General features: G+C 47.4%; 1 protein-coding gene across 1 annotated transcript; it reads right to left on the reverse strand.

Moving 5' to 3' along the window:
• Positions 1-5,169: 5,169 nt before the first annotated feature.
• LOC135392592 (nuclear pore complex protein Nup58-like) lies at positions 5,170-16,671 on the reverse strand. Its single transcript, XM_064623298.1, has 5 exons — positions 16,525-16,671; positions 12,523-13,005; positions 6,982-7,020; positions 5,680-6,142; positions 5,170-5,247 (listed from the first exon to the last, which is right to left on the reverse strand). Exons 1-4 carry the CDS (start codon positions 16,669-16,671, stop codon positions 5,687-5,689), a joined length of 1,125 nt encoding a protein of 374 aa, XP_064479368.1. The 3' UTR covers positions 5,170-5,247; positions 5,680-5,686.
• Positions 16,672-21,456: the final 4,785 nt, after the last annotated feature.

Below are 21,456 nucleotides of genomic sequence, written 5' to 3' on the forward strand. Positions count from 1 at the left end.
TGACGACGCTGGAAGGATGCCAGTCTTGGCGCTGCCAATTCGGAGTTATCAGCAACGCGAGGGGCTATGAGCGTTGTACAAGAGTGTACGCACAGAGAGAGAACAGCAGACAGAAGAGGTGCGGGATTGGTATATGAGTATTGGGACGGCTTCAGACGACATCCACCTGGACATCCATCGGTCAGAAATTAGCGGGAAAATCTCGGACAGCGCAGCCTATGGTGTGTATCGATCACACCACACACCTCCCAGTCGTTAGCGTGACCTATAGGACCAGATGCAGTGTCCACTCGACTGCGTCACAGGTGTTTCACATAATAAATTCCTATCATAAAAGTATTCGTTCGCGAAATTCACATGGTGAAAATGTTTATATGAGGAAATCGTGTGCTGGGCATATGACGACAACTATACTACTACTAAAACAGATTAATTTGCAGTAGCGCGAAATTAAACTCCGAACTTTGGCGTCTTATCCCGGTAGTGAATTAACGTAGAATGACGTGTACTTCTCGCAGTTCTTGCTGCGAATCTCGGACGCATAGAACTTCGAACTCGATCTCATTGGTTACTCTCTCGACCTTAAAGAAAATAATGTGTTTGTAACAGTTGAGTAGTCTATGTGCAAGTATCTGGCGACATCTGACGATTAATAGAGAGGCAGCTGCCGTGCTTCTGTCTATCTCTTCACAGGAGGATATGAAGATTTATTAAAGGAAAAAAGAAAGGTCAGCCAGTCAGCGAAAGACGATTGCGGACATATATACATATATAAAGCAGGACATGCTCGCGTGGTGTAACGGTAGCATAGCTGGTCGTAAATAAGAATGGTCTAGGGTTCTGTTTTGACGTCAGCACATTTTTCCTGAGTTATTGGAATAGTACTGCTTCTTGTAGCTTGGCAGTTGAAGTCTTATATGTTTGTGTCGTCCATGTTTGTAGCTTGCCTCGGCTAATTCTCATTGTTGACATTAGCTAATTTTGTCGCATCAGCTACGATTGAAATTACTTGATAACAATAGAAAGAGTAAGATTAAGACTTTAAGACATCATGCAGAAACGGAAACAGGGACGGGAACCTCTTTATTTTGGCAGGAAAAGTCAGCCAGAAAGGACGGCTTGCTACTCCTTGCTAAAGGAAACAGTAAACAGCCGTTCTTGCTCTTGTTCATTGGTCTGGTTTCGTTCTTTTATCATTATTATTACTCCTACTTCGGAGTTAGCACCATGAAGCAGCGCTAGCTTTGAGGGAGTTGTGGACGTGGACAGATGGAGAAGGGGCGGCAGGAAGGAGTGATGGACGGGGGGTAAGTAATGGTTGTGCAACGATTTCACGGTAACCAGGCCGACAAGTGTTCTAAATGTCTGCAGAAAAATCCGGGAATAGCCTGTAAGCGGCACAGGCCCCGCGAAGATGGGACTCCGTACCTCCTGGCCTTTGGCATATCCCGATCAAAAATCTGTCTAAGACACTACTCAAGATATCCTGAGAGGTCTGAGAGGACCTTTCAAGAAAATTTGAAAGGTCTGGCAGGACCCTTTAGCACCTCTGATGATGATGATGATGATTGGAGGTTTTATGGGTCTGAGGGGGACCTTTAGAGAAAATCTAAAATGTATTTTGTAGGACCCTGAGGCAGCCCTTAGGGGTTTGAGATGATCGTTCAGACAGCTTTGATGGGTCGTGCAACACCTCCCAAAGCGTGTTGTGTTGTTACGTGTTTTTCGCGCTGCGGGATACGCTACCTTGTCCGGATTGCAAAATAGTTCGCAATATTTTAAATGTTTGCGAATTTATTTTCCGAACGAACTTAAACACGTATTGTATACAATTTTAACGCCAAAGGTGGGAGATAATCTGCTGTTTTGTTGTATTCTTTTTTTTTTTTTTCGATACAAGGATGAGGTATACGAGAGACTCGCACACGCTATACCTCTGCACAGTCCTCCTATACAGTTTCGAAACTGTATAGAAGGATCAGCTCTGCTGCGAACGATTTCCAACGCTTCCTTTGGTGTGTCCAGACGGCCATGATATTCACTGCCGATATGAGTAACGCGAGCGCAGTTTTGTTGCTCCGATGAATGTGAATGCACCGTAATTGAGCGCCGTTAGTTTTCCGGGGCCAAGATGGTGGGCACATGGCTGTGTTCCAGGGAATGAGAGCTGGCTGCTTGGAACACTTCATTCGTTGAGCGGTCATTGTACGGGCTTATGGACTACTCTCGCCGCTGGTTCACCTCTACTCGGGCTCTTTGATCTCCCGAAGCTTTCACTCTTCCGCCGTGTTGAGGACAGTGGCAGAGTGTATATAGAAAGTTTCGATAGAATTCAGAATGCAGTTGGTGTGTCAGTGAACTTTTTGTTGGAATTACTGGCATTCTACCTGAAGTCAACCTACGGTCAGTGGGGCGGGAAAATGTATCTGCAAAAACAAGGTATTTACATAAGATCATGTACACTTTACTAAATTGTGAAAGAAATTGTGACCCCATCTTACCCCAGTATTGTGTGACCTCGTTTTTATTATAGGAAAATTTGTTGACGACAACAGGCGCACTAGTTTTAGCAAGACCAGAGAAAGTAATAACGGACAGCCTATAGGAAAAGTGCGTGGCAAGAATCTTGAGTTTTTTTTTCTTTCTTGTGGTTCTGCACAAGACAGAGGAACCCGTTGGAGATAGAGCGGCCCTTATCGCAGGAGTTGTGCAGGAAAGTTTGAACCCATTGGTGCTAACCCATGAGTTACCTGTAAATGAACCACAACATTAGATTCCTAGACCTGAGTCTTTCTTTCCATGACAACCACACGTGTTGAAAATATCAGCCCAGGGGTAATAAACCCCTGCTATCTTTCAACTCTGCCCATTCAAAATTTGTCAACACCACCACCACCAACAACAACAGATAAATAAACTATGATGAATGGGGAAAAAATGAAAATGGAAAAAATTTGTCAAGCGTGGTATAGTGCGTCTATGTCTTCGCAACGCCCTTGAGAAATCTTGCCCACAACAAATGGTGGGGTAGTCTGGAACAGCAGGTTTCTGGACTGTCAGCAGCACGGCATCCGAATCACTTCCTCACAACAGTTGCTGAGGGTTTGGTCAGGAGGACGCTAGGTCAGAATAGAGGCCCAGAGGTAAACCGTCAGGATTCCACTACGCAGCGGCCAGCGGTTATCCTCTATATTCACGACCTCTCTAAAGAAAGTGGCAAATACAGTCCATGCAAAGGAGACCTGTATTCATAGCAACTGAGAAGTGAAATAAACCTCTGCCGCACAGTAAGCCCGAAGGACAACCTACAACCAGGATGTGGCCAACGGCACGGGAACATGTATGTCGAATGCAAAGAAAAGGTAGTATACCAATTTCCTTTGTCACGTGACAGTACGTAGGGCAAAAAAGCCGCTGCAATAATGACAGACTGCGGGTGCATTGGGGCAAATTTAAACACAAAATCAAGCGGGAAGGTTGGCTGGCTTTCATATTGTAATGAGTGCGGCTGCTAACGGTTGTTAGACCAGTCCCATCGTAGCTAGAAAGCATGATGAGGTGGAACGCGAGATAACTGAAGCAGATATGATTGTAGATCACTTAGATCACATGCGTGTAAGTACGCCCTCCGATTCTTTGTCAGAAAGGGGGCTAGCTCATCTTAGAAGATCGTTTGTAAGTTGACCGCGAGTGGGTTTATTTGTATCAGCTGTAGACGTATTCAGTTTCAGTACATTGTTGGAAGTCTCCTCGTTGTGTCTCTCTTCGTGTCTTCATCTTGTTGTAGCGCTACAGACCCTTCCATGACTCCGTAGCCCGTACCGAGAAGCCCAAGCCTCAGCCTTGTTCAGATGCTGGTATTCAGCTACTTGTAGCCTAATCCGTTAGAAATGTTAGAGGGAGCGTACCTAGTGACCGGTCTTGCACTTCGATCCCAGTACATACTTTTAGCTTGGGAAAAATATCCGCTGTAGCCATTGTGACTGGTCCCTTCCTCCAGGTTGTAATACATGGCATTCTATGAGTTCTTTTCCAGAAGCTGGTGTTCAACTATTTGTTATATAATCCACTGGAAATGTTAGAGAGCCAGTCCGTGTGACTGTCTTCTAATTTGATGACAATACACAATTTTAGCTGTAAAAAAAAGAAGAAAAAACATCTGCTGTAGCCATTGCGACTTGTCCCACCCTCTAGGTTGCAATACAAGACATGTTATGAGTTCTTGTTGAGAAGTTCGTATTCAGCTATTTGTTACCTAATCCGTAGGAAATCATACAGGGCGCCAGTCCACGTGACTGGTCTTCCACTTCGATGCCAATACACACTTTTAGCTTAAGAAAAAACATATGTTGTAGCCGTTGCGTCCCACCTTCCAGGCTGCAATACAAGAAATGAGTTCTTGTTGAGAAGTTGGTATTCAGCTACTTGTTACCTACTCTGTAGGAAATGTTAAAGGGAGCCAGTCCGTGTGACTAGTCTTTCTCTTTGACGCCAATACACACGTTTAGCTTGAAAAACCTCCGTTGGAGCCATTGCCACTTGTCCCACCTTCCAGGTTGCAATACAAGGCATGCTATGAGTTCTTGCTCAGACCTGCGCGGTCGAGGAAAAGTGGCACGATTTTGAGGCGTGCCGCGCATCTTCGTCCAATCAGGTGGTTAACGGAGACTGCGTCACGCTCTTGTTTTCTTCCGGCTACCCACCGCAGTCTGCAGCACGTTGACAGCGTCGTCAGCGTCGATATCTTGAGAGCCGCGGAAACTGGAATCGGTTTCCACACATGTGTACCGCATGGGGTTACGGACCCTAACGCTTACTTGCGCGCTATCCGCGTTTACTTGCGGCCACGCGCTAGGTGGATCCGCATTTACCCGCGCGGAATTGAAAACTTTCAACTTCCATCCGCAAATCAGGATGTCGTGCAAGTCCTCGGATAAAAATGCATCCGCGCGCACCTCTATGTGTAGTTTCGTCAGTTGTTGGTCATGAGAATGTTGGGGTCATTTAACATGGTCAGGTTATATGTTCATCGGGAAACCGCGCACTATGCTAGACGACACACACACACACGTAAACATTAGATGACGATGAGTCAAAAGAACTTAATAAGGATGAAATGTTCTGTAAAAGTGGAAATAATTTATTTCAACGACACACACGCAGTCTCGTATCCATTCGTTCCGTATTGGATGTCAATCGTTCAATTGGTATTTCTTCCACGAGCTGCTGAACTAGTAGTTGTGTAAACTGCAAATAAATAAGAAGACATAAACATCACGTAAGGGACCAACTTTCGTTGGGCACTCGTCATATCAAATGAAACAGTCGTCGATCCGGACGCATTAAGAAAATGCGTCCACACGAAGGAACATAGATTTGTTGTGTAGGAATATCTATGAAGTACGAATGGGCTCAGTCTCTCTCAATGTTTGCGTTGAATCGAAATAAGCATTCCGCCCTCAAGTCGTATAACGTAATGTAATGAAGCGGCTATTTTTGCTGTTTCCCAATGGAGTGCTATGCAAATCCCTGAGTTGGAATATCAAAGAACTCACACGACGTCAACACTCACAATCTCTATGTTCGACCCCAACATTGGGCAATCTAAAGGGCAAACTCTTGTCCGCAGCTTTTATGTTCATTTTCTTTTCATAGCCAGTTAGACAAAAGAGTACTTACTTAAAATTTACACGACGACCTTGGCGTGGTGGCCGTAACCGAGACCAAGACCATAGCCGTAGCCGAGACCGTAGCCATAGCCAAGACCGTAACCGTAGCCAAGACCGTAGCCGAGAGCTGGAGCAGCGACGGCGTGGGCAACTGGAGCAGCGTAAGCAGCGACAGCTGGGGCAGCAACAGCGTGGGCAACTGGAGCAGCGTAGGCAGCGACAGCTGGAGCAGCAACAGCGTGGGCAACTGGAGCAGCGTAGGCAGCGACAGCTGGAGCAGCGTAGGCAGCGACGGCTGGGGCAGCGACGGCGACTGGGGCAGCGTGGGTGACAGTGGTCGTCCTGACAACAGCAGCTGGAGCAGCATAACGCACAGCGGCGACGGCTGGAGCGGCGTAGGTTGCGACGGCAGCTGGGGCGCCAACGAAGCCGGCGGCAGCGGCGGCGATGAGGCCGAAGAAGGCGGTGGCGAGCTGGAAAGAAAATGACAGGTTAGGAAGCTGTCCGACGAAAATACGTGGTAAGACAGAAGCAGTAGTCCCAACGTTAGCTGTTGTGCGGGCGTCTGTAAAACTTAGCTGTTGTGTGTTCTGTGTTGTTGTTCTGTCTCTGTGTTCTTTGTCCTGTTCCGTGCAGCTCTTCTATAAATAACAAGTACCGACTACCCCAACTGTCGACTGTATTCCCAACGTTAGAACCGAAGTTAAAGCATGCAGGCCCATAATAATGATGGTACCGTGATGTTACACCCATACCCTTATGAAAAGACCACCACGGCTTAGTACTCGGTCAAATTGTCTAGCGGACCACGCTTTCCAAAGTTATGATGAACGAGAGGCATGTCAAAGCCATAAGCGTACTAAAGTCCTTTGGACGATATTCATATTCGTGCCATGCGATGCAAGAAATCATTTCACGTGAAAGTGAAGTTAAACCATCATATGAGACCTGGTCTGGAGAACCGGTCGGTAACAACTATTTTGGGCGGATATAAAACATTCAGACGCGAATATTCATTGTTCAAAATCAAAAATGTTTGTCTTGATTACTTTGTCTTCTTTCAAGTCTTTATAAGGCCTTCCTAGTGGTGCGGCGTCAACACGTGACCGTCGTCAAAAACCATAATTCAGTCAAATCCAAGTCGACAATCGTCGATTGCGCCCATGAACCCAGCACGCAATCATACTGACATTTTTGTTTCCTGTCATTTTTGTTCTGACTTTTTAAACTCGTGTATCGAAACTTTTTCCAAGCGTTGCAGGATCGACTAACATGCTTGAGTTTCGTTACAGGAACCAATAAAGCCACTCACCAGTGCGTTCATGGTGGTTGGTTGATGTGTGTTTGCTTGCTGTCGAAGCGAACGAGTGGTTTTTTTCTATCTCGTCGTTGGGCTTTTATACGGTACGTCGAGGGGAAGTGAGGACGTTCGACTCTAATATTGAGAAGGGCAAGGCGTGGTCTTGATCCAGATCGTTAGTCAGATTTGTTCGGACAGATTTTCTTTTCTTTCACCGAGTAAATCATTTCATATACTCCCAAGAGAAGCCGACAAGTTGAAAGAAGGTCAATGATATATAAAGTAAACGAGGAGAAGTCGCAAAGGAAAGGTACGCTGTGTCTCTAATGAAAATGGAATTCATTAATGTTTGGCGAATTATTCGAATGCCAGAGAAAGCATACGCGTGCGGAGGTCACAAATGAAGACGATGGGCAAAGTGCCACAGTTTTTGTTCGATGCCATCTATCTCAGAGACGCGCTGCTTGATGAACTGTGGGGGGTCTAAAATGGCATAAATGCAGGTAAGCTAGCGAACCTTATTCACCTGAGCTCGGGCACATAGATGGACGGCACTGCACCAACAGCTCAACTGTTGGTGTCGTCACTGTCGTGTCACAATATTCAGGGGGGGGGGGGGTATGTTCATTAATAGCGTCCTCGATAAACTTGCTCCGGAATTGCCCCAAAACCACAGTGGTGCGTGGTGCTCTACACTGGCAGTGCCCTGGGCGGAGGCATTATCGAACATGAAACTGCACTGCACTGGTCGATCTGATGGATACTAGCATGCGCTACCTAGAGATCTGTGCTCGTTGTGGCTCGTAGGTTGCGCGACCTGTAGCGAGAGGCACCTGGCGAGCGGCACCGATCGAATGCCATGCTGACGATGACTGTCTGCTGCTACTTGCCTGGCTACACCTGGCTACTTGCCGCTTCCGCCTTCCTGCGTGCTTCCGGCAATCGCGATGCTTCTTGGGATTGCACTCTGGCGCTCGGCCGATTTTCTCGGTGTGGGTTCGGGGCAACTCAGTGCTGCACTGAACGGGTGCATTCCTTTCATCGAGGACGTTCAGTGCGCACCAGTGCAGTTTATCGAGGATGGCAAGCCGCACCAGGTCGCACCGGGGCGCACCGGTGCAGTTTATCGAGGACGCTATAAGAAAAAAGAAAGGAAAGGTCAGCCAGATGGAGGTCGGCTTGCTATTCCAAAAAAAAGGAAAATGGCGGAAAAGGAAAAGAAGAAAAGAAAAGGAAAGGGGAAGACAAAGAAGAAAAGAAAAGGAAAAGAAGAAAAGCAAATGGGAAAAAAGAAGAGAAGAAAAGAAAAGGGAAAGACAAATAATAACAGAAAAGGAAAGGAAGAACACAAAACTAAAATTGAAAAGTCACACACACGGTCACACAATCACAAGGCGTTGACAAGGGTCAAGGGTTTCAAGGTAGAATGCACGTGTACGCCTAAAGCGAGGATGTCAGACTAACGACGGAATGGACGGAATGGTTCCCGAGGAAAAGGTCATAAAGGAGGATGTCAGATTAACTAGTGTCATATTAACAAAGATGATTTACAGGGGAGACGGAATGGTTCTCGAACAAAATCATCATAAAGCCAGAAAAACTAGTGTCATATAAACTAAGTCAGACTGTCTGTGGAAGTGTAGGTTGACACTTTACTCTGTGAGTTATCTACCTAGATTTCTTGAAAATATAGGCAATCTGGATCTGCTGGTATTGAGGAGAAAACCTCACTTAGGTTAGGACATCCATATGGCATAACGCGACGTTGTCATATTAGAAAGGCATTCGCCATCAATTAAGTAGCTTTATGCCTGTTCCTGCAGGATTTCTTTTTCACTCATCGTTGGGATGTTTCGAACGCATGAGAAACAAACTGATTTTGCAAGGCGAAACACGGTGATCGAGCAAAACAAAAGCGCTCAGAAAAGCGATCCACGGGTGTGGCAACAAACTCACAGGACCTCATTTGCTGGGGACCAGCACACAAATAGCCACTCATCAAAACTGAATTGAGGGACATGAAGCTGCTTCCTTCCATCGCAAAACTTGCTGTATATACGGTTCATACGGTTCATGACCGCCATATTTAATAAACAAAGATAGAGTGGGATTATACGCAATATTTCTAGGCCGTGCTCTCCACTTAGTTCTGGACGAGACCAGCACTGCCAAGGGCCATTACCCTTGCCCTTAATTTACGCTCGCCAATGAAATCTGTCTTAATTATGCATCAATATATCTACTTCATGGGGTAAAAGACATGCTGCATGTGCTTGTGCCTGTTTGTATCTACAACGGATGCGGGTGATAAGAATTGGGGTCATATAGAAATCGAATAAGATGTTTCGACTAAGTAAGGCTTCATAGAAGGATAATGACGTTTGGGGACATTACGCAGGGTGTCGAACCGAAACGTTTTTCGTTCCGGTTTTCGTTCCGGTTTTCGTTCGGGTTACATCATAAACGATCCGGTACCGGTTCTGCTCCGGAGCAAAAAAATAACGGTTCATACCGGTTTTTAACCGGTTCCGCTTCTGCTGGGAATATTCATCCCCATAAATAAAAAATCAACGTTACAAAATGTAAACCCGTTTATTCCGCATACATGGTATTTAATATTACAGCTGTGAAATTGGTAGCTCCTGGTTACTGTAGGTTACTGTCTGTTCAAATGGGCTTTCTCCTTTCTTGAAGCGCATGCTACAAACGGACTTGTTTGTTGTGATGTCATACGTAAAGTACTTTCTTGCTGGGTTGGAGCGATCGCGTCCCATCCGAATGTCTGTTGCTACTGTGTAGCCAGCAAGCACCACCGCACGAGTACGACGCAAATCGAGGAACACCCTCTCTCACAAACGCGCTCGACGGCTCCGTTTTATTGTCTTCGTGTCCTGTCCGCAAAACAGTTGCCACTTCACAAGGGCTTGCCCTCGCGTATACGTAAATGTATTCAACTTAGCTGCTCTCAAACAAGGGACGCGTTGCGCGACATTACCGATAGAGAAGCCGTTATGCAGCCCCCTTGGGTCGCTGTTTAGTTGAGGAGAGTTTGGGGGATCAAATTAAAACGAACACTACGGCACATTGCTAGAGAGTCACATGTACCTCTAAGTCTGTGTGCGTGCGCGAACGATAAACCATTACAAAGGGAGCATAAGGGTCATACATAGTACACCGACATACATTTGACCGTAACCGTAACCCTCGTATAGTATCCATGACATGACTTCAGAGCACACGACGTCTGTTTCATTCGCCTATCCGTAGTCCAAACCGGCGAAGTTTCTTCTTTGACCGAAAACCGTTAAATATATTTTTCGGTTTCCCTCCTGACCGAAAAAAAAAAAAAAAAAAACGTATACGGTTTCGATTGCGTTCCGGTTCGCACCAAAATAGCGTTTTTTTTTTCGGTTTTCGGTTCCAGTTTTCGGTTCACTCCGACACCCTGACATTACGTGTCTGTTATTTGAATATTAGGTAGATATTCCGAAAGGAATCAATAACAATAATTCGAGGCATTTTGTGGCGAGACACTGGCTGTCACGGCAGTCGTGAGGCCGACAACGGCAAGCCCTATCACCATCACCACCACCACCACCACGGCAGTCGTTGCGAGGACAGAGGTTGTTGTGCCTCCTTACTCTTCCTCCAACTAATCATACAGCTCTTCAGTCCACATTTTTTTACCTCGAACGCTTAGAACACCACCGAACGTCCTTTATTTGTTCCATAAGCTTTATCATTTGCCGTTTGCGTCGGACGTCCCCCAGAATATAACTGATTGATTGTGTAGTTATTCTCATACGCCAGAGAGGCTTGTGGCAGATACCAGTGCGAAAGAATGTTGATGTGTTTTCGGTTTTACATACACGTTAGCATTACGTTCACGTACAATTGACAGAATCCCAACTCAGCCATAAAAATAGAGTTAAGTTTAGATTTCAGAGAGGCAACTGACAATAAGTAAATGGAGTCTGGAGGCCGTGAGTTATAGACAGTCGGAACATAGCTGTGACGGCCCGTGTATAACCACAAAGTCACCCAGCTACAGACACTATAGAAGAAGCTTCAGTTCTATCCGAAACGTCGTGGAGCTAGTGAAGCCACGGGTGGAAATGCTCCCCAGAACATCCGGCCCTCTGAGACATATTCCAAGACTCGTGGAGGGGAACACTATCCCCTCTACATTTGGTGACCGGGACAATGAACACCTCAGTCCGGTGAACATTCTGCCCTTCTACCATCGCTATTCCAAATTTCGCCGCAGCTTCGACACCATGCTGCCGAGGGTCGAACCCTGGAAGCCTTCCAACTCAACGACGCCCTACACCTCCGCAACGACTCGACAGTCATCGACGACAACGCTCCTGGGACACCGTTTTTATAGCTCCTCGCTCCCGTACCGGTCTCGGTACCGTCGCGCTGTGGTTGCCTCGACTCTACTCAACTCGCTGTTCGACTCCTCCCTCGACATGCCTGAAACCCTCTTATTCACGCGCCCCGATTTGGGCTCCTTTGATCGACGTCTTCCTGGAGTCGGCAAGTCAACAGCCATATTGCGACGCACATCCACCGGCACACAGGCGACTTCACCGCATTGTGAGCGTCACATTCATGGACCAGATATGCCAAGCAACATTTCGCCCTTCTCGTGCCGGCCGCGACATCGGAGCCTCACGCTCGCCTAGCGATTCCGGTTCGTCGCGCCACTAGAAGAAGCTTCAGTTCAATCGGCAACGTCCTGGAGTGGAACCACGGGTTGAGACCCGTCCGGTCTTCCGGGACATTCCATCATCGCCGATCAGGACACCATCTCTGCTACATGGTAACTACCTTGTCCCCATACTGTGTATGTACTTTGTATGTACTGTGTATGTACTGTGTATGTACCCCCCTGCTGTGTATACAGCAGTCTGAATACATATATATGCAATAATAGTAATTTGCGGTTCTACGGCGCCCGACGCATGATCATTAGCAACGCACAGTGGTCGTCCTGGGTGGGCGGGGGGGGGGGGGGACGTTGCGGCTTCGAGCGGCCTGCCTTCGGTCGTCCTGTTTATTAATTTTGCTCACTGAGGGTTCTTCAACGTTCGTCGAGACCTCATAGCACTGCACGCTCACTGCACTCTCGCACATGACAACCTGTTTGAGCAACTTGTACCATACTGCCGTTCTGTTGCGTGCTGTCGTTTTCTACCACATGTAAAGCGTACAAGTAGTCGTCTCGTTAAAGCCAGCGCGTTTTTTCCTGTCATACGTCCAAGTTTTATGATGAATATTCTCAACAGTGGAGTATTTCACTTCACTACAAATAATTTATTAATCTATAATTTACACCCGTTGGTAACAACGCACTCAGTCCTAATCTTCCCATGCAGACACTCCAATCTCTCTTCGATGAATCTTCAAGTGAAGATCTGTAAGCTCTGAAGAAAAAGAGAGAGAAAAATAAATTATTAATTGAATCACAAATGGCGCACTTGTGTGAGACATGTAAGACCGGGAATGAATTGATAATGTTGTTTACAAACCTCGATCCATTTAGTGGACCTTGGCGAAGTGAGCGCCATAGCCGTAACCGAGACCAGCGTAGCCGAGGCCATAACCGTAGCCGAGACCGTGGCCGTAGCCAAGACCGTAGCCGGCACCGTAGACAGCTGGGGCAGCGACGGCAGCGGCAACTGGGGCAGCGTAGGAAGCGACAGCTGGGGCGGCAACAGCGTGGGCAACTGGAGCGGCGTAGGTAGCGACAGCTGGAGCGGCGACGGCGTGAGCAACTGGGGCGGCGTAGGAAGCGACGGCAGCGACTGGAGCAGCGTAACGGACGGAAGCGACAGCTGGAGCGGCGTAGGTAGCGACGGCAGCTGGGGCAGCGTAGGTGGCAACGGCAGCTGGGGCAGCGTAGGTGGCGACGGCAGCTGGGGCAGCGTAGGTGGCAACGGCAGCTGGGGCAGCGTAGGAGGCCACGGCAGCTGGGGCGCCAAGATAGCCGGCGGAGGCGGCGGCGACGAGGCCAAGGAGGGCGACGGCGAACTGCATAAAAACAAAAATGGTTACGTTAATGGACGAGAAGGAGGGGCTCCAATAACGCTGGAGACTTGCTTTTCAAAGTCAAACTCGCCCCCAAGAAGGGTGGGTGATTCATATTGGCGTCCTCAATAGCTTGATTAATATAACGAGCTATACTGCCTTGTAGGTATTTCCTCTACCACTGAACGCACAACAGTTTCCTTGGATAACGACCTTGTACTCATGCTATTGGTTTTCCTTCCGCTTTTGTTTGAGTTATGGTATCATGACGCCTTCCTGTGCACGGTTCTCATTCGGTTCTTAATCCGCATCGCTACAATCCCTTGTTTGAATCATTGATTGAATTGAGCCCGAAGCCCTGTCCTGGATCTGTCCATGTGGGTAATCCATCGGAGCCGTAGGTAAGCCATCGGCGCCTTTCTCACAAGATTCTGACAACTCACCAGAGCCTGCATGATGCTAGAGTATGCTTGCTGGTGTAGCGAACAAGTCCCTGACGAGACGCAGCTTCTCGCTTTTATACGGATAACTTACACCTATGGATTCGGACGGTTCCGTTCGGCCCACCATTGAAAGAAGGCCATCGAAGGGTGTGTCTTAAACCCCATTGTGGCCAAGGTTGAACTTTCGCTTAAATATTTTTTCCATTTAATGAGGCGTTCGCTTTATCTTTGAGATGCTTTGCAACCACCTCAGCGTGGACTCTGTCCGGACGTTAATCGATGCAAATAACAAGGTAAAAAAGACGGTGGCGATAAACCGGTGGGTAAGTTATGCAAGGGTGGGGAACGGCCGCGAGTGATCTCGACGATGACCGAAAATGGATCAAACGGGTGTCGTTTAATTGACTGTCTTTGCCTGGAGTGATGCAGGACCTTGGCTCAAGAAGGTATGTCTTGCTCTCTGAGGATGTGGACGAAATTAGACGCGGTCCCGTTAACGGTATCCCGTAAGGTGTCTCCTCGCAAGGTGAAATCATTTTTGTAGGCACGTGGTGGAGGGCAGGTGTTTCTGTTCGTTCGTGCCTGTGGTACGATGACGGCGAGTTACACTTTCGTCAGAGTGAGTGGTTGGAAAAAAAGGCCGGAAATTGACGTCTTCGAATCGCACTGGCTTTTGACATTTCCTCGCAGAGCAGAGAAATGAAATCGATCAATATTAAGGGAATAGATTATGTGAACTCTGTGGGAAAATAAATTCAGATGGGCCTGGGAAGGCAGCAGGAACAGAGGCACAGGGCCGGTGAGAAGCGGAGGGCAGCCGGGGATGGAGACCCGGTGTCCGGGCCTCTTCAGGGACCCGCCCGACCCAAGGCCCGAGGTTTGCTAGCACCAGGGGACGTGAGGTGGGGGTCCCGTAGAGGAGTCATCCGGAGTCGTCCCCAGGGCCCGTAATAGGGCTCAGTGCCCAGGGCTCTCGCAGGCCCTGGAGAGGTAGACCAGATGAAGAGGGATGTTCAATACGGAACCTACTAGTTCGGCCACGGCTATCATCCTGAGGCACTTCCCTTCATACTTCCTTACCAGTTCGCTGGATTTCTACTCGTCTACAAGTCTTTAGTATTGCAATATTATGACATCATCTCATCGTGTAAGACGTGCTTTATGACAACGTATTTAAACAATGACAAATATGTGTGTTTTTTGTGTGTGTTCCCCTGACCAAGAATACGCTACGAGAAACAAACCCCGATTGCTCCCATAAGAAGGAAAATACTGCTGAAGAAAGTTGACATCTTTTGAGCCCTACATGCGTTTCAGTATCACCTCTCTATAGGATTTGAGAGGTGAATTCGCCAAACTGACGTGCATGCAGAGAACCAAAGACAACTGGATACATCTTGCTTCTCTGATGTTGATATTGTTCTCATTGACGAGACATTCGTTTTGTCCCGGACCTACCCTGGTCCACCTGAGGAACCTTCAAGGGGACTAGCTTGAGTTCAGGCGACGCGCGTTCGGAGCTCTCGCAAAATATACTGAGTGAGACAGGAGATTGGCCTAGTTGGTACGGACTTGGGGTATACTTGGGACTGATTGGGAAACCAATTGTGGTTCTCTAAATAAAATTTCATTTGGAAGTCAGCGCCCATGTTCGTCTTGTTTGTGCGCTATTTAACTGTGACTCTCGTGAAAGTTTTTGTGGACATCGCGGTCCCTTCCACAAGTTAATAGCTATATGTAGGTACCTTCATCATCCTCACATAATGTTCCACGTGCTACGGGGTAGGGTACCGCACCACCGCGGTGAAACATCTCATCGTCACCATTTATTGTTATTGTTGTTGCTACCTGCTGTTGGTACCTGTTGTTGTGCTGTTACCTATTGAGTCTGGTCGTTATCGCCAGTCGTTAGGTGAAACCACGGTGGGTGAAACCGCAGACGAGGTACGACAACGCGACCCGCTGCATTCCTTTTTCTGTGCTTCCAACATAAAGTGTAATAATAATTGCAGTACATTTAAACTGCCATGTCCTTGTTTTCAGTTCTTTTTTGTTGAGTTTTTTTTTCTTCTAGTTTGTGACTCCACGCATATCGGCTATCTTAACTGGCGACGAGGATGGAACTGGTAGGACAGCATTAGTGGTATAGGATACACGGCAAAACGGGATGGCAAAGGATGGTGAGGTTGTTAGGAGGCAAAGGGCTTGTGCACTCCAGACGACTATGAAGGTCAAATGTGTATCTCGTGGTACACGGAATAAAAGAGAACATTACTACAAGAGATGTCGCCCAAGGAGTGAACCTTGACTCGCTCGCATATGTAGGCTGCTACGCCGACGTACTGCAGAACGTTCTGCTCCAACGGTACAAAATGAAAACTTCAGTAACGAATAGCTAAGGCAACAGCAGCAGAGGAATGTCAATGTATGCAGTCTGATCGTATACATCATTCTAGACAGCCTTTGCTGGGCACCGCCCTAGTTGGAATGATAAAAGAAAAAAAAATGCAATCGCTCGAATTCATCAAAAGGTATTTATTTTTATTTTTTTGTTATTGTGTAACCACTGCAATGGAACCACTCAATTCCACGAGACGTGATTAAAAACGGACAAAGCGTGTCTTGTTCTAAGTGAATCAACCACCACGGTAAAGTCCTACACGTTAAAATATTATGCCTCGAGAAGAGGCTCTCCTCTGGAACAACAACTACGAATACGTTACTTTGTGTGGAGCCGCTTTAGGTAACCCCTTGGGTACCATATGTACCATATGCTCGGATCCCATCGAAAGCTTGCGCATGAAAAGGATTAGCTAGTTGGCAAGTTAGTATTTATTTGATTTGAGAAAGCACGTGCAGCAAACACCCATGGAAAAGGCGGTTGGTTCGTAAAAGAAAAAAAAAGAAAAAATTGAGATGTTGGCCGAACTCTACATTGGGCCGGCTACACCAGTACGCTTATGGTAGCGAGGTCTGGCTACCAAGGAGTCTAAAAGGATGTTTGTTCCACAAAAGTCCTAAGGAAGGAGATCACAGAGTGTGAAACATGTCGATGTGCTACTGGCCAGTCATCGAATACCTTCTTGAGGTCAAGAGGGCCGTTGTCGTGTCTGAACAAGGCATCCCGGAGAGCTTCTCGGCTTGCCGTGAATCGCTCGCAGCTTAGCAGTATGTGTTCAGTGTCCTCCGGAACTGTGCATTGGATGCCGTCTGGTGACGGAGCCATCCCAATACGGTGTAGAAACGCGCGGCTGTGGAGAACGTTCAGCCGAAATCGATGGAGTAAGGATTCCGGTTGTCTGGGCGTCCTTGACCGTATTCGATATGTGAGGTGAGGATCAATCACTGTAGCCGGATGTCGTGGACATTATCTAGAGCTTCGGTGTGCGCGGCGCTGATGGACCACAAATGAAAGGCTGCTGGTTTCCTTCGCTGTACGAAGAGCGGTTAAGCCACTTTTAGAGTCACTGAGGATAACCCAGGAGTCTATGGATGGCACAGTATAGCGACATACTTAAGGGCGTGTAGAATTCCATATAATTCTGTTGCGGTGGCCGATGTTGGATGGGACAAGCGAACGGAGTGTTGAATGCCACAGCTTGGAATGTAGAAGGGGTTTGTGTTGATTACCTCGATGGCAGAAAAAAATATCAGGTCGCTAGGAATATTCGGACTCAATTTGTGTTAGACATCAGGCATCCGTCGGTGACGCGGTTTACGCTCATATTTATGCTTTTCTATCCGCAAACGTAAGGAATATTCCTCGTGATGAGCACAATATTGAAGGGTGTATCTTAGGAGTGGGAATTTGTGGTGAGGATTGCCCTGGGGTTTCCCAAAGCTTTTCGAGCGAACCGTCAGTGCTCCTTATCTCTCGCACCTTAGCACAGATATTTCCCCCTTTACCCCCCGTACAATATCTCCAAAAGTTTCCTGGTTCTGATATATATTACATGTAAATATTCATGGCAGAGCCAGGAGAAACGAGTATCACTCCTCCTTCCCCTACACGATATTCCAACCCCCCCCCCCCCGAACTGATAAACTTCCCAGCGTCATCTCTTGGCCTCTCTCCATTTGTCTCCCTCTAAAAACCGCGCATCGGTCTAGTTGATTCGTAGTGTTGCCAAGGACAAACAAAAAAGAAAGAACAAGAAGTTATCATCGCAACATTTATAAATGTCTCGGAGCATCACTCAAAAGAAGACTCTGAAACGAGGAATCACAACTTCATCCCTGTAGTTTCCCTTTCTTCTTTTCTGAATAACGCTTCCTGGAGTAGCCAGTCCCGAGTGGCTCGAGACTAACATCTCCCCCTTTTTTGTTCTTTTACAAATCAAATCAACTTCATCCGAAACCAAGCACAGAGAACGGACCATACCAGAAACAGAGAGAAAGATTCCCCGAAAAATAAAACTTTCGCGACGGTCATGAACTTGAAGACCTGCCCTCGAGCGATGGCGCAATTTGTTTGCTCTGCCCTTCGTGCCTCATTTTCAACGGCACTTTCTAGCGGTATTCATTCCTGCTGCAGGCGCATCTGACAAAACCTGTTCCTAACGGTCCACTCCGTGGACATATCCCATCGCAATCTCGCGCCGCTCCGTCAGGATCTCTGGAGGGCGAAATAGGCGTGTCAACGGGAAGCATGAATTAAGCGCGAATTCTTTTGTTGTTGATAGCTGAAAGTGATGGTTATTTTGAAAGCAACCGACGCGCACTGAAATTGTTCTGACGGCGCAGTAGAGCTCTGTGTCAGCGGTTCGTGGACGTGATCTTGAGGCAGCTGGGCAAGGTGGAATTCTGAATTACGTGCTCGACGAATGGGTTGGGAGTGAAAGTTATTGTACCCGTTTAATGCCGTTATCCTTGCGACTAGATTTATTGTTATTCGAAAGAGAGAGAGAGAGAGAGAGAGAGATTCTGAAGTTGAGCGATTGTTTTCGTTATTGACCGCACATACGTGACTTTATACGCATACTTCGCTGCCAGTCATAGTAAATAGCATTCCTCAAAGTTTGTAGTGCAAACGTACAATTTCAATACTCTCGAAATATCTCCGTTTGCAAGGTGCTCTCAACATGATGCCCTCGTCCAATGGTTCCCAAACTGTTTCCTGTGAGTAGCTAAACGCCCCCCCCCAAAAAAAAAAGAAAAAAAAAAGAAAAAAGAAAGCCACGCCGTGCCCGCCATTCTGCGTTACCATATGGGGGGTACGCGACGCTTTCAATGCATCGCACAGACTCGCTTTTACGCCTGATTTCACTTGTGCATGAGGGTCAAAATCTATGTGGTGTGAAGAACATTCACTCCCACAAAAGGCCACAGCGTCTGCGTCTATCGCGGCATACACGAACGCCCGCCTTCACGGCGCATGGCGCAGAGTCGTGTGACACAGCTGATGTCCTCGGTTATATTAAAGAACATATCTGGGCTCTCAAGCTTCAGTTTGAGAAGTGCTTCCTGTAGAGATAGTTCAACAGACATGACTGGATCAGAGGTCCATTTGGCAAGATTTCTCTTTCCGAGGGCTTTAGTACAGCAGACGTAGAGCAGTTCATGGACCTCAGTTCAGATTGAAGTTCCAGGTTGCAGTTTCTGCGATAACCATTTCCGGAATTTTGGGCAGGTTTGGTCACGGAATACCCGCTACTGACGAGAAAAGCCACGAAAATATTGCTTCCGCTTGCGACAACGTATACTTATCCGAGCTCCGCTTCTCCGCTGTGGCGACACTCAAAACAAAGTACAGCAGGCCGCAGCTCAAGATCGAGCCTGGACTGAGGGTTGCGGTGTCAACCACCGTCCTCGTTTCGAGAAACTATGCTCAAAAATACAGGCTAATTCTAACCACTAGGGAGAGGTAGCTACGCTTTCACGGCCGCGCGCTCCTGCCGTTGTACAAGACTTTTAGGTCCAAAGAACTCGCTCTGAACTTAGCTGCAACAAAATGTAATTGTATCGGTTTGGCTAACCTTCTAGCGCTGTGATCGGAAGACGTCCGGCATCGCGACGAGGTCGTCGATATTTTTATGGGCCGCGGGGCGGTACAGTTTAGGAACCACTGGCCTTGTCGATCCCAACCCTGAATATAGGGACGTTCGGGTAGAGTTTGGCACGGTGACAGTAGCGCCGGCTTTCGCCCCTAGCGGCACACGGTGGAATTTCCAGCATGTTCGAGCGTAGAAGACGATGTTGGTGATTTCACGCGTCTATATCGTGTTTGTGTGCAATGTCTGTCGAAATAACTGCAGTAAAATACGAAATAAGTCCCGTAGAAACTAAAAATAACTTAGCCTCAACAGGTGACACAGTGAGCGAGTGCGCCCCCTGGGCAGCCGAACAAGCGTATAGCGATATGCTCCTTAGTTAGTTCACCATACCTTACCAACCTACACCTACACGCGTCACACAACCGAAGGCGTTGAAGCATTGTGAGTTAAAGGTAGATTGGTGCGAGGAAGTGTTTATTGTGTAACTTTACCGTTGTTATTATATTCGTCGAATACCAGCGCGCGAGAAGCCCATCTCATCAGAGGAACTATTTTCTTACGTCATCCCCCTGGAGAGCATGCAGTAGCTTACAAAAGGCAAGACTACTGCGAAGATGGTTTTCTGTGTTCGTTCGCTGTGATGCGCTATTTGGAAAACAACTAACGGCGCAAATATGAAACATACAAGGAAACGGGGATATTGTACAAACAGTACAAACACTTAGGAACACCAAATGAACGATGATCGAGTGAAGGTGAAGGTCACACCGTCACGACCTACACATTGGCTCTAAATGTACTGAGACTGTGGCGCCTCCCTGCGAGTGACCTTATGTGAATAAGCCCTATAGGAGGTCAGAAGACAAGAACCCGCCCTCGAAGGCGGCTATTGAAAAGAAATCATCAAATCATGCGTGTCTTGCTAACGATAGAAATCTGTCGATAAGGTTTCAGCGTTAATTAAATTTCTCTCGCTTTTTCACCGAGGTGCGCCTTTCAACGCGTACCATTGATGGTCACTTACAGAGCGGCGCTGTTCCAACCACCCATCCTCACGTCCATAGCCTATATCGACGTCAATTTCTTTCATCAAGGCTGCGGATGACGAAAAGGCGTTCTCAGTGATTGACGGGCCGTCTCACTTAGCAAAAGGGAGCGTACGCTGTTGAAGGGATGTCGAAATACAACCGAAAAAAGAAAGAAAGAAAAAGAAGGCTCCCTATTGGGTGACTGACGTGACGTTGCAGCCGGCGTCGCAGACGAGCGAAAGGAGCTTTCCTTGCCCGTGAGTTTGAAAGCTCTCTTGCGCCCCAGGATTGCTGTCATACTTTTTGTACAATGCAAAAAGGGCTTCTATAGTCCTACTTTTTACTAGTCCTGACGCATTTTTTTTTTTCGAGTCCTTTCACGCTCCTGTTCATGTCCCTCCATTTTAACGAGCGCATGGTTTACTAGTCTCTACTCCCATCTCCTGTGACGGCAATCTATACTTCTGCGCTGCTATTCATAAAGCGAGCAGGAAGCACCAAACCGAGAGGCAGAGAAAAATCGGGTTGAAAACAGGCACAGACAACGAAAGACACGCATTTTCGCACGCAATGTGCGGAGAAGTAACAGCAACAGCTGCATCATCTTGGTAGCAATGGGGAGCAATGTTTTTACGGTTGTGTTCAACACACACACAGACACACAAACAACTGTTTCCACACTTGCTTTATTCAAAGACTCGCCTTATTTAAGCTGAGGACGGTATGCTTCCAGCACCGTGTGTCGGTAATTCGCAGCGCGTTTTAAGACCCCCATGGGGTCGAAATTGTCCGCAGTCCTACCCTGCGGAAACGTGCAGCATGTGGCCACACAAGTGTGGGCGGACTCACATTACTTGGAAATCTGCTCCCAATTTTTATATTATTCGAAGAGCGACGACAGACCTTTATGATGAGAAAAAAGTATGTCGAGAAGACGAGGCACTGCAACTCTGTGGGCATGTTCTAGCCTTCTCCTATTAGCGGCGCGTA

The sequence above is a fragment of the Ornithodoros turicata genome, chromosome 4 (assembly GCF_037126465.1).
Source record: "Ornithodoros turicata isolate Travis chromosome 4, ASM3712646v1, whole genome shotgun sequence".
Lineage (NCBI taxonomy): Eukaryota > Metazoa > Arthropoda > Arachnida > Ixodida > Argasidae > Ornithodoros > Ornithodoros turicata.

Coding starts and splice junctions, on each gene's coding strand:
- LOC135392592 (XM_064623298.1), bottom strand. CDS start 16,671: ATGGCTCCGTCACCAGACGGCATCCAATGCACAGTTCCGGAGGACACT. Junction 13,006..16,524: donor GCCCTCTTGACCTCAAGAAG/GTATTCGATGAC, acceptor GTTTTTATGCAG/TTCGCCGTCGCCCTCCTTGG. Junction 7,021..12,522: donor ATGGCGCTCACTTCGCCAAG/GTCCACTAAATG, acceptor TCGCTTCGACAG/CAAGCAAACACACATCAACC.